Source organism: Ictalurus furcatus, chromosome 6, assembly GCF_023375685.1.
Source record: "Ictalurus furcatus strain D&B chromosome 6, Billie_1.0, whole genome shotgun sequence".
In the NCBI taxonomy this organism is placed as follows: Eukaryota; Metazoa; Chordata; class Actinopteri; order Siluriformes; family Ictaluridae; genus Ictalurus; species Ictalurus furcatus.
This window is the reverse complement of record NC_071260.1, coordinates 15,134,905-15,151,268: the sequence shown is the minus strand read 5'-3', so window position 1 is coordinate 15,151,268 and position 16,364 is coordinate 15,134,905. Positions and strand designations below refer to the sequence as shown.

Genomic DNA, 16,364 nt, shown 5'->3' with positions numbered 1-16,364 from the left:
ACCTAGCCAGTCAAATGACTTGAATCCCATTGAAAATTTATGGAGGATTTAGGAATTACAAAGTGCATCAGAGGGATCCTTATAACCTTGACAAACTGAAGATTTGCCAGGAGGAATGGGCCAAAATGGTTAACAAAAAAATTAATTGAACCATAAAGCTGCAAAAAGCTAATTACTTCTTGCCATGGACATCTCGAAGCTGTAATTCCCAACAACAACTTTGCAACAAAGTATTAAAATTTGGTAGGGTCTGAATACTTTTGGTTATGTTTAGAATTATATACTTTTTTTCATATCTATAAATATAAAGTCCACAGTATGTACATTTGAAGTGGATATATGCACAGGAAGTATGCTAGATAACAAAAAAAAAAATCTATCTAAAAAAATGCAAATAGGAGGATATGAAGAGCTTCCAGACAGGAAGAAGTAAATACGTATGCACACAGACATGTACCACATGGTCCAATAAATAGTAATGAGTGCCATTGTAATGATGAATAAAAATGACTGTTTCCACTCTGTATTTTGTGCCCCCAGGTCGCGAAGGCTTCTAATGCACAGTCATATCAATATGTAACACACTATCATCTGCGTTCATTTACATAATTACTAGCCAAAATATTTCGCTTCCCTCATACAAGAGGTCACCATTGCAAGTTAGTTTCTTAATTGCAGTATTCCATCATCAGTAAATGATTCTCACAGGCTTATGAGTCTAGTAAATGTCAGTGTTAAGACGCTCAAAGGTCATGACTCAGCGTGCGCGTGTTTGTGCGTTTATCCCCGGACGGCAGGGCCGCATCGGTCTATTCGAATCAAATGGTGGCATACTGCAGAGGCACATCCTCCCTTTGTGCTTAATAATTGATTGCCATTGCATTATTAAAGCACTTTGATTATTAATACAGGCTGGCACATGAAGGGGAGAGCTATAGATCCAAACACACACGGCAAACGTGAGAGAGGGAAAGAGAACATAGAGAACAGTCTGAGATAAACACATCAATATCACTTCCACAGACAGAGCGCTTTCTCTCTTAAAGACCCACACACGCACATCTCGCTGCCAAACACAGGAACACAGGAAGCTGCCAGGCACACACACGCTGAATACAGCTACAGAGACTTTATTTATAGGAACACATGAAGATTACGCAGGGGAATAAATTGTCTTGACTAACGTGTATACAAAACTGATCATCCCAGTTATGTCTGGAGCTTTCTTATAGTGGCACACACACACACACACACACACACACACACTATTCAGTAGTAAAAATAATTTGATCATCTGACCTGTGAAATTGCAGGGAAAAAATATGCTGGAGTAAAGCATGAAAGAGCATCACTGTGTCACCATCAGCGAATAAAAATCTGAATAAAATACAGGCACGACACATGTACATACTCCAAAACCCACACTCAAGCCCCATCCACGCAACTCTGACGACTATCTGCGGTTGTTATTAACATGACATATTTTCCAGTAAATATTGTCACTGGCTACGTTTACATGGACAGCAGTAATCTAATTATTGACGTTACTCTGAGTAAGACAATATAGTGATTAAGGTGTTTACATGAGTTGCTTTTAGAATATTTCTTTCATGTTCCTTTTTTACGTTATAGAACATAGATCGATTAACGGCACACATCATTATGTCCTCACGCCACGCCGTCCGACGTTCCCTCCAGAATTTCACATATCGACATACAGTTCGTCTTCATTATGGTGCCGTATACAGTTCTGTGTGTCTCATTTATAATTTTATGAAAGCTTCAAGTGCAGTTAATTATTTGTCATGCTGTACATGCAAATAGACGACTGCTTGAAGCCGTGGGCTGCATCCCAAACCGCATACTTGCCTACTATATAGTAGCCGAGATACATGTATTTCGCCTACTATATAGCAGGTAAGTATTCGGTTTCGGATGCAGCCGTGCTCTCGTTTGCAGTCAAACGGTTGAGCACTGCCGTGTGTGTGAATGTGTCCTGTTGCAAAATGCAGTGAAAACTCCCACATGACGTTAATAGTGTGATTAAGGTGTGTTCAAGTCTGTAATGCACTTCGATAATGCGACTAAAACAGGAATACTCCACACGTCTTAATTCGATTTGTGTTTACTTCGAGTATGACTTTAGTCGGATTAAGGTAATCATTAATCGCTGTTTACATGCTAGTTTCTTAATCAGAGTATCGGCTTAATATCTGATTATTGTCATCCATGTAAACGTACTGACTAACGTGCTTCATTTAAGAAAGACACAATATTCTACCCATGCTTTGGGGGTTTCCTTTGGGTACTGTGGTTTCCTCCCCCAGGTCCAAAGACACATGCTATAGGCTGATTGGCATTTCCAAACTGTCCATAGTGTGTGATTGTGCTCTGTGATGGGTTGGCATCCTGTCCAGGGCGTCCCCCTCCTTGTGTCCTGAGTTCCCTGGAATAGGTTCCAGGCTCCCCCATATCTCTATGTAGGATAAGCGGTATGGAAACTGGATGGATGGATGGATGGACAGATTACTGTTTCAGGAGAGTTTAAATTACTTAATTTACTCTCTCTACAAAGCTGCTAAGATTTATTTATATAGCACAGTAGAACCCTTATAAGGAACAAACAAAAACAAAACAACAAAAACAGCTCGCCCATTCAATAAACAGGTTTTTTTTTTACACCTTTTTCCAGACAGCAAGAGAAACTATTTTATTTCTTAAATCAGGTTTTCAAATCGTAGATCACGGGTGATCAAATCTGATCACACCAATGATGTAAGCGTGTGTGTACGCAGAGCAGTGCAGGGTGGACAACAGTGACCAATTTTCTGATGTCAAGAAACATTGAGTAGTCACATTTCAGAAAACTGATTTTGATGTGGCTTGAATCGATCGAAAATAAATTGCATTTCATGTGTGTTTTACAGAAAATCGTGCCTGCTCACAGTACAAATTCCAAACAAATAGGATTTGAACTGTCTGAACATAGCCCAGATGTTTTTTTTAAACCCCTTTTACTCAGTTCAATTCAATTCAATTTTATTTGTATAGCACTTTTTACAACGGTCATTGTCTCAAAGCAGCTTTACAGAAATATATAAACACAGGATACAGGTTTTAAGTGTGTGAATTTATCCCTATTGAGCCGGTGGCGACAGTGGCAAGGAAAAACTCCCTAAGATGATATGAGGAAGAAACCTTTAGAGGAACCAGACTCAGAAGGGAACACATCCTCATCTGGGTAACAATGGATAGTATGAAAGTAAAGGAAAGTTCATTGTGGATTGTACATGAAGTCTTTGTTGAACTAGTCCACTGTTTTACTCCAGATTTCCTTTCATCATTCTTGCACCTGAACATCATTTCTCTTAGTTTCACTGCAGTTGCTGAAGAATTAGTATTTGAATGATGCATTAGTAAGGTGAATAACTGAATAATGGGACAGGAAATGTAGTCTGTAGTGGTATAACTCTGAGATAGTCTGGAAGAGATGTCCAGGAACACCCTGCAGGCTAATGTCATTTTATTTTATGCCTTTTCTTTTTTTACTATACAGATATCAGGGTCATTATAAACAGCAAATCTGTACAATAATACTCTGACTTTTTATTCCTGAACTTTCCACTGACAGAACACGAGGTCCAAATTGACATTACTTGTAGACTGACTTGTTTTTGAGTTATTATTGAGGATTCAACTGACCAGTCAAACATGCTAATAACTATAAGATCTCAATAATAAATATAACAGCTTGGATAATGGTGGGTTGTATAACAAAATATGTTTGTTTTTTTTAAAATCTCACACACACACACACACACACACGCACATGCACACCTTGCCGTTGCTTCATGGACTTCTGGGGTTCCCCGGACACCACTTTGAGAAATGTCTTCAATAATAGTAGATGGGACTTTTATTATTTAAGACAGCAAAAGATAGTTTCATAGCAAGACCATGAAAACATTTGAAAACTAGGAGGAGCTTAAAATTAATTGTAAAGTCTAACAGCACGCCAGTGGAGAGACGTGAGGTCTGTTGTAATGTGCATGTTGTATTGTGCTCTTCATAAAGCCTCTAACAAGCCTCTATACTCTGTTAGTAACCAGAACACATACATTTGTTTTAGAAAGGTAGCAGGTTTTATGGGTTGTTGTTGTTTTTTTTAAACATGGTTTAAATGTGAGGCATATTTTAATTATTACTGTAACTCAGACAAAACTCAGGCACCTCATTTAGTTTTTCCAAACATTTTTTTCCACAGCTGTGAATTTATCTATGAAATAATATACTTTAAGGATATTGTTCAAAATGCACGCATGGAGGCCATTCATGCGTTTGTTAATCTAAATAAACAAAAGATTTTGTTTGTAACATACAGCATGGTGTTTCTAATCATCATGCTATATCTGGAAAATGTTGTATAATATTTTGGAGCTCAAACATATGCCTTCAAAATCACTCGTCAGTCTAAAAGTGTGAGCACACCAGAAAACACAGCATTTCTATCCATGTTTAATCCCATGCTGGGATTCATATAAAATGTTCCAGTCATACATTTTAGTTTAAGATTTACAGGGATATGTGATGTTTGTTGTCACTGAGACACGTTTTGAATTTTTTTGCCACTGCTGCTCTCTTCAGCCGCAAATCAATCAGTCATGCTCTCTCTGTCTCGGTCTCTCTCTCTCTCTCTCTCTCTCTCTCTCTCTCTCTCTCTCTCTCTCTCTCTCTCTCACACACACACACACGGCCAATCAGTTATTGTGTGACTGAAGGAGACATGGCGAGTCATGGTTGTAATTAATGCTGTCATGCATAATGGCTCACTTCATCTGCATTTATAACTAACTCTTACAGCCCAAACAAAAGAGAGAGAGAGAGAGGAGAGAGAGAGGGAGAGAGATTGCTTATTACAGTGGCCTACTGTTTATTAACGTCTTTCAATCCGAATCTCATCTCTGGATAGAACAAACACATCAGTCCACTGTGCCATGGTCTCTATACTAATCAGAGCGCAAAGGCTTATGGGAACTTCAGAGAACATTATTTAGACATCTGCAGCAGCAAACACTCCTGTCTTCCAAATACCGCTCTCTTGTTCGGTCTCCCTTTTTCCTGCAGTGAGGTGTGCTCTTAAATATAAATCATATTCTCTCTCTTTCTTTCTTTCTCTTTCTCTCTCTCTCTCTCTCTCTCACCCTCACACACACTTTATCTGCACTTTCCAACAAAACTATACACAGTCACACATACACAGTCAGCTACAGTCACACACACACACACACACACACTTTTTTGTCTTTTCTGTCACTGAGATGAGCGCACACACACACACTCACACAATGGAGATGCTCTAAAGCTCCCGAGTGTGTGTGCCACAGAGAGTGTTTGATTTGATTTGACACAAACACCGGCTCAGACTACAGGATATGTTATTGCTTTCACAGTCCCCATGCAACACACCAAAGTGCGTTTTGATCTCCTTTATCCCTCTCTCAGAGTCTCAGTTACAAAACTGTAGTTTTGTACAAAACCTCTCTCTTTGCTATTTTTTTTTTTTTTACATTTATTTTAGTTTAATCCTCATCAGTTCTTCAGCTCATTTTGTCAGATATACTGTACTTGTGATTATAAATGCTCATTTAGTGAGACATGTTTGATTCTGCTACAAAATACAACATGCTTTCTTTCGTGATTAAGATTCTACCGGTGAAATAAGTGAAATAAAGTGTACATCCTTCAGGAGCTTGTCAACTTGTTACAGCTTTTTATCTTCCTAAAAGTGTTTTAGTTTCGCTGTTATATATGGGAAGGCTAGTGCTACTGAAAGCCTGACGCACTCTCTTTGTGTCCCGCAGGTAAGGGCGACCTGATCGGCTCAGACTCTCTGACGAGGGAGCAGGTGATTAAGACCAACGCTAACGTAAAAGCTCTGACCTACTGTGACCTGCAGTACATCAGCCTGAAGGGGCTGCGCGAGGTGCTACGCCTCTACCCCGAGTACGCACAGAAATTTGTCAGCGAGATCCAGCACGACCTCACCTACAACCTGCGTGAGGGCAACAACACGGATGTGAGTGACACGCTCGCTTGCAGTGCATTCAGGAAAGTATTCAGACCCCTTCATTTTTTTTTTCACATTTTATGTTGCAGCCTTATACTAAAATGCTTTCAATGATTTTTTTCCCCATATCAATCTACACTCCATACCCCATAATGACTAAGCAAAAAACAGAAGAAAATAACTGAAATATCACGCTGACATAAGTATTCAGACCCCTAACTCAATACTTAATTGAAGCACCTTTGGCAGCGATTATAGCCTCGAGTCTTTTTAGGTATGATGCGACAAACTTTGTACATCCGGATCTGGGGAATTTCTGCCATTCTTCTCTGCTGTTGGGTTGGATGGGGACCGTCAGTGGACAGCCATTTTCAGGTCTCTCCGGAGATGTTTGATTGGGTTCAAGTCCGGGCTCTGACTGGACCATTCAAGGACAATCACAGAGTTGTCCCTAGGCCACTTTTACGTTGGCTTGACTGTGTCCTTAGGGTCATTGTCCTGTTGGAAGGTGAACCTCTGTGGTCTAGGTTGCTCTAGAAGAGGTTTTCATTAAGGATATCTCTGTCTTTTGCTGCGTTCCGCTTTCCTTCTCTCCTGACCAGTGCCCCAGTCACTACCCTTGAAAAACACCTCCCATTTCCCGTTGGGACATCATTGTGCAGGTGACGAGCAGTGCCTGGATTCATCCAGACATGCTTTGATGCTTGGAATTGAAGCCAAACAGTTCAATCTTCGTTTCATCAGCCCAGAGAATCTTGTTTCTCACAGTCTGAGAGTACTTTAGGTGCCTTTTTGCAAATTCCAAGCGGAGAGGCTTCAATGTAGCAACTCTGCCATAAAGCCCAGATTGGTAGTGTTGCAGTGATTGTTGACCTTCTGCAAGTTTCTCCCATCTCCACACATGATCTCTTGAGCTCAACCAGAGTGACCAATGGGTTCTTGGTCACCTCTCTTACCAAGGCCCTTCGCCCCCGATTATTCAGTTTAGCCAGGTGGCCACCTCTAGGAAGGGTCCTGGTTGTTCCAAACTTCTTCCATTTAAGAATTATGGAGGCCACTGTGTTCTTGGGAACCTTCATTGCAGCAGAAATGTTTTGTAGCCTTCCCACAATCCTGTCTCTGAGCTCTGCAGGCAGTTCCCTTGACCTCATGGTTTACCTTTCCAAATCATGTCCAATCAATTGAAATTGCCACAGGTGGACTCCAAACAAAGTGTAGAAACATGTCAAAGATGATCCAGAGAAATGGGATGCACCTGAGGTAAATTTTGTAAGTGTCATAACAAAGGGTCTGAATACTTGTGTCAATGTGATATTTCAGTGTTTTCAAAATGTGAAAAAATGAAGGGGTCCGAATACTTTGTGAATGCACTGTACATAAGAGCCACAGACTAAAAATGATGCCATTTTCTTGGTTATGCCTCTCCTTGCCAGCACCAATAATAGCACCAATCTTGTTAGGCCCATTAATATTTTGTTATGACTGGGCGTATTGTCTGTTTTGCTGGTTCACGCGCTACTCTGCCACCTCACAGCTCTGGGTTCCCCTCTTTCAACCCTGAGCTTGGCTTACTGTACATGTTGTATTTTGCATCTTCTAACAGTGTTTGTATGGGTTTCGTCCAGGTTGTCCAGTTTCCTCCCATCTCCTAAAACTATACTTGTAGGTGAACTGGCTGTGCTGAATTGCTGCCCCTAGGTGTGAAAGAGTGTGTGAAAGTGTGTTCATGGAACCCTGTGACATTGGCTGTGTCCCCACCTCACGCCTTGTGTTCCCAGAATAAGCTCTGGATTCATCGTGCCCCTGTCTGGTAATTTTTCAGGAAGTTCAAAGTGTCCCATACAGGTTTGGCCCTATAGACAAACACACACACTACAGTCAACATCCTGGAACATGGGAGTGTCAATATTGTGTTCTGCTTGGACATGAAGCACAAAAACAACTTCAGAATCTGGCCATCAACTCATTGTTGTCAACAACACACTCTCGTCAACAGCATGACTCATTTTTAGCAACTTATATGTACCAAATGTAACCAGGCTGAGGATAGTTCAGTGCCTTGGAGGGGAATAGGCTAATTATTTAAATGTGTACATAAAGAATGTGAGGAACTTCAACTCGTATTAATAATTTGACACGTGTATGGAATTAGACAAAGGAACACACTAACTCCCCACACACCTGACCTTTAGGTGTGTGTTTGTGTCAAAACAACAAAGCAACCGCTCCTACATCTGCTGCTTTTTGGCAGGTTTTATTCTCTCTTTCTCTCAATCTCTCTAATACACACACCTCATTTTTCTCATGAGGAGCAGCCAAATGTCCCCACTCTGTAAAACCAGTCAGATATTCTGTTCCTTATGGGGACATCTAACATAAAAACATGCCCGCAACGCAAAAAAAACACATACACAAACACACGCCTCTCACTGGACATCCTTCCCCCCCCCGCTCTCAGATTGCACATGTCTACTGGCTCACAAGTCCTCCTTTCCCAGTCCCCACAAACAGGAGCGGCGAGGACATGTCTCGAGGACAGAAATAGCAGCAGTCGCTGTTGGGAGCGAGAGCCATTGCTAAGAATAGAGTGGGGTGGGGTGGGGGCTCTCCCTCACTGGTTGGGAGCTCCCTCTGTGTCAGCTAAGATTGGATCCTGCCCACTAAAAATAGAAAGCGAGAGAAAGTGGGGGAGGGGAAACTTCCTGTAGTGCGGCTTTCTTCTGGCTCTACCACTGCAGAAACGCACAGCTCTGAATACAGAACATGCCGAGGGGTGTTCGGTGGCTATAAAGAACGTACAATGAATGCCTGAGATCTGGTGTGTGTGTGTGTAGATGTGCAGCGTTCACCAGAGCTTCTGTCCGTTTGAACGTTAATGTGCCGTGAACCAGAAAGTCTCAGCGAGCATCTCATTGTCAACACAAATCTCTCTCACACACATTGACAAGCGCGAGTGTGCAAACACCCTTGCGGCAAGCGTTTTTCATTTGCCTGAAATAATTAAAGGAGGGATGGAAAATACGTGCCGGCAACGGGACTTCACTGCTTTTTGCACATTAGTGTGTGTGTATGGGGAAAATTAGGAGCGCTAATGTGTGTCCATCTTGTGACTGGAAAACAGATCTTTATCCACACTGTTATTCAGAAAATGGAACAGGCTCTTAGACGCATATTGATTGTTTTAGAAGCCTGCTGCTTTGCATCAACCAATGGTGGAGGACCTTTCTTTTCTGAAAGGTGAAGCAACCACTGCTAATTATATTATATTATATTATATTATATATACATATATATATGCGCATCTCACAGATTCTGGTACACATGTGAGCTCTGAACATGAACCAGCTCTTACAGTGCCAGTGGGACCCATGTTACTAAGAATGGCAGGAGGAGGGTAAATATGCCTTCACTTGGGGACTGCAGATGGAAAGACTCGGGGAGGAGCAAGAAAAGCAGAAGAACAAGAAAAGCAGAGCTGGAGAAGGGGAGGGCTTGTGTTGCACAAAAAAAGATGGAGATGCTGAGAATAGGGAAGAATCAAAAAGACCAGGAAGACATGAATTTAATCATACTCCAAATAACAAGATCTGTTCTTAGATGTGTAAAGCGAATACACACTGCCCTTATAAAGACTGTTTAGAAAGCGACGGTGGGTGTACTGTAGCTTGCATGGAAAGGATACTGGCAGACCCAGTCATCTGCGTTGACAAACGTAAAAATACGCATCTCAAAACACCACAGGTTTACTGAGAACGCAGCTGCCATGGTGGCCACTAAGAGCTGCTACTGAAGTGGTTCCACGTCTCATTTTTTGTCGTCGTTCAAAAGAAAAATGACAGCAGTGGCTCAAGCAAATGGTGGAAATCAGTGCTCCTTATTGGAAAAAGGGAGTGGTGAAACTACAGGGCTCTTGAAGGAATGATGAAGAGGTTTAATAAGTACTAGAATTGCAGATGAAATAAAGAGAAAATAAAGACACATGTTGCAGAGAGTAAGAGTACAATGACGGGCAGGTTGTGTTACTCCGCCCCCTACTGTCTGCCATTCACCACTGCATGCATTTTATGTGCAAAACAATTTGAAGCGCCTCATTTTTGTCCCTCGCTATTCTTTCTTGACTACAGAGTGTGTCCTTATGTTTTTCCAAGGTGGACTGGGAGAGCAACGGCGGCCTGGTCAAGAAACTGCCCTCCATTCGTGAAGACGAGGAGAACGATGAAGAGCAGCACTCCGTGTCACGGGCACCTCGCTCACCTCTGCGGCTCACGAGGGGGCTTAGCTCACCCCTGCGCTCACCCCTCATGCCCCCAAGGCCCTTTCGTCCCCCCTCTGATCACAGCCGCCCGGCCACGCTTCAGATACCTGTGGTCAGCTTCAGCAGTGCCCCTCCAGAGCTCAGCCCCAGGTGCGAGAACCAGTCATACATACAGCTTCATTTTCATCAGCTTTGTTGGCATGCCATCAAAGAGAACCTCTTTATAAAGGCAGGTATTGCCATCACTGTCACAGGAATGCTTCTGTAACCCTAGTATGTCTAAGACACAAAGTTTACATCAAAAAACTGAACAAGGCTACAACTTGCCTCATGCCCAGTGTTCCCAGGATACGCTATGGAATCATTGCAAGATGGTTTACCAATCGCTGTTAAACTTACTCTTTAGAAAACATAGATGCAATCATTTACGAATTCTGGAACAATCACAATTAATTGTCACCTAATTTTTTGACCCCCCCTGCTAGCCAACAAGAGAACTGCAGTTGGTATGTCCATAATTTAGCACAAGTGTCCAGCTGCCATGACAACCATCCAGTTTCACACTAGCAAAGCACAGGTTTGGTTCAATGAGACTGCAGTCAGTCAGTTCTTACGTGTTGTATTAGGATTTGAGGGCCATTTGAACGTTCACATTTCACATATGTATTTGCATGTAAAAGATGTAGATCTTTGGTTTGTTTCCGAACAAGTAGAACAGCTGATAATTCATTTATTTGAGCCTTTTCTTTCTGTCTGTGGATCATTGTTGGTCTATAGGTTTGTGGATGGCATTGAGACAGAGAGCAATTCTGGTTCAGCACAAAGGTTTGAGTTCAGCTCTAACCTACCTCATAGTGGCCCTCCATCCCCAAGTCCAGGTAAACTATTCACACGTTTATCTGTCTCAGATCGATCAATCTATCCATCCATTCATCATATACTGGGGGAAAACACACACAAAAAAAGCCTTGCTTTGTTACTCGCTCGTCTTTTTCATTATATGTCTGTGTGTGTATGTGTAGTGAGCCAAGAGCAAGTGGAAACCAGGCAGAGCATCAGCAAACTGAGCGAAGAGGTGAGTGCCTGAAACAAGCACTAAAGCATTAATGTGCCATTTACACTGTCAGACAACTAGAGTGGAAAACCTGCTTTGATGTGCAGGTGTGAAGCAGATTCGCTTGGATGAGCGATATAGGAGCAAGCTTTATCAGCATAGAATGGACAGAATGATCACGTTGTGATGTGCAGTGTGTTCTGAGTAAATCAAGCCAACGTCTTCATGTATCTATGAATTATAGTAGGCCACAAATAATAAACGCTTTGAGAGAGATCAGAGGAGAATGGCCAGCCAGGTTCGAGCTGACAAGAGGGCTACAATAACTCAGGTAACCTTTTTACAACCACGGTGAACAGAGAATCAACTCAGAATGCACGTGTCAAACAATGAGGTTGACGGGCTACAAAAGCAGAAGACTACTATCAAGTTCCATGCCTGTCAGAAAAGAACAGGAATCTGAGGCTACAGTGGGCATAGGCTCACCAAAACTGGGAAGATGAAAATTGCATAAAATGTTGCCTGGTATGATGAACCTCAATCTATGGACCTAATATAGCTTGTGTTGACTGTTCAGGCTGATGGTGATGTAATGGTGCAGGGAATTCTTAACACACATTGGGCCTCATAATACCACTAGAGCATTGATTGAATGCCACAGCCTATGCGAGTACTGCTTCCCTTTATGGCCACAATTGACCATTTTATAATAGCTACTTCCAGCATGATAATGTGCCATATCACAAAGCACAAGTTGTCTCAAACTGGTTCCATAAAAAAGACAATGAATTGAGGGTACTTCAGTGGCTTTCCCAGTCACCAGATTTCTGAATTCAATAGAGCACCTTTGGGGTGTGATAGAATGGGGGATTAACAGCATGAATGTCTGCAGAAATTATATTATGCAATCTTGCCAAGATGAACTATAATCTCAGAGGAATGTTTCCAACACATTGTGGAATCCATGACACCAAGAATCGAGCCTGTTCTGAGAACAAACAAGGTCCTGCCCAGTATTAGTATGGTGTCCCTAATAAAGTGGCCAGTGAGTATACATATAAACACAAAATGTATAAGGATATAGAACACCATATTGCACCTTGTAGCTACAGTTATTGCCATTTTATTAGACCTACCACTTCCTAGAAATAAAATTACTGACTCACTGTTAGGGTAGAGGGTGTGGTGCTGATACAAGTGTAAACACAGTGTACAATCTGAATGAATACTCTAATATATTAAATCTGGAGTGTCTCATTAATTTGCCTTGTTTTTGTCTGTAGATGAACAGCTTGTCGAAACAGGTCTCCCAGCTCAGTCAGGAATTGCAGGAGATGACTCGCCTCCTACGCCCTCTGTTCCTCACTGCTGCTCAGCCACTCCTCTCAACCCCCCCACCACCCATGACTTTACCTGGCAGTGCTCCATCCATGAACTCACCTGCAGCCCCATATCCTCCAGCCCCTCCCTGCTCTCTATTGGACATCACAGACCCAGTGGGGGTGGTAGGTCTACCCAGCTGCCTCATACCCACCAGTCCACCACAAAGACTGCAGTCCCAGGTGGTTTGTTCAAATGGCTCCCCTCATGCCAGCCTGTCCCATTTAGAGACTATTAAAAAAGATGGCACAGGGGCAGGGCAGCACGACATCCCTCTTGGCCCTACTAATGGCTACGGGCAGGTAGCTCCAGACCGGCTTGCTTCTCGTGCCACTTCCCCCTCTCTTTCCTTCTCCATGTCTATATCCTCATCCCGCTCCCAGTCACCTTGTCAAGGACCGCACCCCTCCTGCCCCACTAGCTGCACACAGGGCCTGTTATTTCCCATATCATCACAAGACATCCCACCACCTTCTCAAGACAACCCACCCCCACCACACTCCCATTGCTCAGCACCTGCTTCACTAAGTAACTCCCCAGGTGACCCCAGACTGAGAGATGGTCCCTCCCTGGCTTCCTCTTCCTCGACACCCATACTTCAGACCCTGCCCTGTTCCTCACCATCCTGCCCACACCCCTCCCCTCTCTTGCTCTGTTCCCTGAGAGATGGCCAGGGGTCGATGGGCTTCCCGTGGCACCGGCAGACCTCCAGCTGTGCCCAGGCAGCGTCTGGCACTGAGCAACCTCAGCTGGAACTGGAGATGCAGGAGTGGGATGCAGGAGGGAAGAGCTCAACAGAGCACATCAGCTTCATCGATGAGGAAGGACCACCACTGTGAATGCCATAGGGAGAGATGGGAGGAGAGCAGTAGCACAACCAGGAGCTGGACTGCAGCACATCAGTACATCAAATAAGGGTGGAAGGATAATATAAGGAGTTTTGAGTGTTATCCAGAAAGTAAAGCAGGGTCCATCCACCATACAAATGGGCAAAGTGAGCTGCTTTGCTTCGAGGCTGCAGCTTTCATAACTGGTCATGATGGCATCTCGCACCATCTCAACACACCAAAACCTGACACCAGCCAATCCCGACCATATCAGCACAAAGGGGCCTGTGCTTCTCTCGACAGACAGGAGCTCTTCTCCAGTGGCATTATACGACACACACAAAAGCTCAAATTGGCATGGTGCATGGCAACCAAAATTTGTATCCAACCAATCAAACCCAGCAAACTTTGTAAGAAATACTTGACCTATGAAGAGTTCCTGTTGGTTATTCTGCATGGGTACATGTTGACGTTGTAGGCCTGAATAAGGGAGATGGCACATGTTTGTAATCTCATGTTACTCTTCTATACTGCCAAAACATTTGTGCTTTATGTATAACCAACCATAGGTCACACATGCATCTACTTGCTCTGATCTTTCACAGCAGTTAGGTAGATGAATGAATGTTTTACACCACAGCACATATCACTCTCAATTTCTCCCTATTTGAGCACAAGTAGACAGCACACATGTCTATGTCCAGACCCATACATTGCATATTTGTTTAGACTGGGAATGTAGAGCTTATTCCAACTTCACATAGCACACACGTTTATATAAATCATGCCTTATTTTCTCCACTTCTTTACAGAGCTTTACCTGTATACTGTATCTGATTCAAGACTGATATAACTCATGGCCCTCATTAACATGAGGATTAAATGGCTACTGAACAAAAAGTACGGTTTGGAATAAGGGATATGAAAAGGGTAGCCTTCCTTTTTGTTTTACATATAGTGTACACATGCATAAAGCCATAAAGCATGTGGTTGTCGCATGGAGTAATGGCCAATAGCCTAGCGTGGCTCACAGGAGCTCCATTCTCTAAATGTGACCACAACAGGCATTACAACAAGACAATCAAAACAAACCACTAGACCCAGACAGAAATACAATATATGCCAGCTAAAAAAATCACACTGCCCTAGCCTGGCATGCCAAATAGTGGGAAGACTGAGCATGCCAATTAGTGTCCATTTGGGAGTTAAGTTAAAAAGGCCCAGTAACATATGGTGCATTGCCAAAGTCAAGGACACTGGTTTGGCATGCCAAACAGCCAACAGACTATGAACTGCACACATGGGATAGATGTAGAGAGGGGAGTAAATCCCCAGGTGCAAGTTTGAGTAATACAACAAACACACGCAGCTTTAGCCATCCAGCCACGTGTGCCTTTCCTACATCCATCCAACATCTCCTGAACATCTCTCCATTTGTTTACTGTTCATTCTTACAAAAATGTTTCTGTCATGTCATACGTTAACGAGCACTGCACTTTTATCACCTAGTAATTATTTATTTAACTATTTATTTGTCTATTTATTTATTACCCATCACGTTGAATGAGAGTGAAGTCTTATAAGTAGAAAGTGCTCAGGTGAATATTTCTACACTTAGTTCCATTCGACAAAACCTATTAAAGCAAGATTATCGTCAACTCCGTCACATGCAAAGATGGTGATAAGCAGCTACGTTTCTGCAGCTGAAATCAACCAAGGTTCCTAAGCTTGAGAAAACACTAAGCATGGGCTTCTCATCTGTCATCTTGCTTGAGTAGGGACACCTCATTCTCGATTCTATTTTCTTTACCTAGGAACTGTGTAAGGGGGCTGGTATGTGGGAGGGGTTGTTTATAACTGGTAGGGTGTTAAGAGACTTTGGTTCAGGGTTTGGGTGGGTGGGGGTTCCTGCATGTCTCATCTTTTTTGCATGAGGAATGTGCCTGCATTATTAAAAGATGGGAAGTGTGTAGGGGAAAACTGGCTGGAGGTCCAGAAGTATAAATGTATTTTGTTAACTGCAATGAACTTTACCAGACCCTTACCTGAATAATAAAATGTGTTTTATAAGAATGGAGAGTGATGTGTTGATTGAGGGAGTCTTTATTACCCGATAAGGGCAATCTTGCTAATAATAAAGGAAGGCTAGAGGTAGCAGCTTTTAGCGAACGATCTGGCTTGTCTTAACACAGTTAGCCACATTACCATTTTTCTTTAACATAACATTTAACCACCACCAAACGAGGTTTAGTCTATTTTCTACATAATTCAACAGACCATTTTACAATGTTTAAAAGCCCAGCTGTGGAATTTCCATGCCTTCACTCAAAAATGCATACATACTGTAATTTAACTTCTCAATCAAAAGGGTTTTTATGGGAGTATTGGAGCTCACTAATTGTGTATAGAAAGCTTCATATAATTCACTACACTCACCAAGCTTTTACGCAAACTATTACGGATAGAGGATTCCTACAGTAGCTGGTCTGTGGCTCTTGGGTAATGGCTCAAAAACATATAATAGCAGGGTTTTCAAATGGAGCCTAGGCAAAATTACACTCAGATTCAATAACAATCAACAAGCACAATAAGCAAACAGGCTGGTCATGGCAAGCTAGCTGGACCATCTGTAGAACATACAGTACAGACTCACTAGTAAAATGCATGGAACGATGCCAAATTAACAGCCACTCAACTCAAACATCCTTAACAAAGGACCCCTTGGAACGATGTGCATGTGATTTTTTTTGGTTGTTGTTGTTGAGTGGGTATGCGATGGGG

At 42.5% G+C, this 16,364-nt stretch overlaps 1 protein-coding gene across 1 annotated transcript in view; it reads left to right on the top strand.

Annotated features, from left to right (window-relative positions):
• Positions 1-16,297, top strand: part of kcnh3 (potassium voltage-gated channel, subfamily H (eag-related), member 3) — a 173,538-nt gene extending 157,241 nt beyond the window's left edge. Inside the window, exons 11-15 of the mRNA XM_053626694.1 lie at positions 5,862-6,076; positions 10,216-10,472; positions 11,100-11,200; positions 11,345-11,397; positions 12,660-16,297. Coding sequence (XP_053482669.1) covers positions 5,862-6,076; positions 10,216-10,472; positions 11,100-11,200; positions 11,345-11,397; positions 12,660-13,595 — 1,562 coding nt within the window. The 3' untranslated portion in view covers positions 13,596-16,297. The remainder of the gene's footprint in view (positions 1-5,861; positions 6,077-10,215; positions 10,473-11,099; positions 11,201-11,344; positions 11,398-12,659) is intronic.
• The last annotated feature ends 67 nt before the right edge of the window (positions 16,298-16,364 follow it).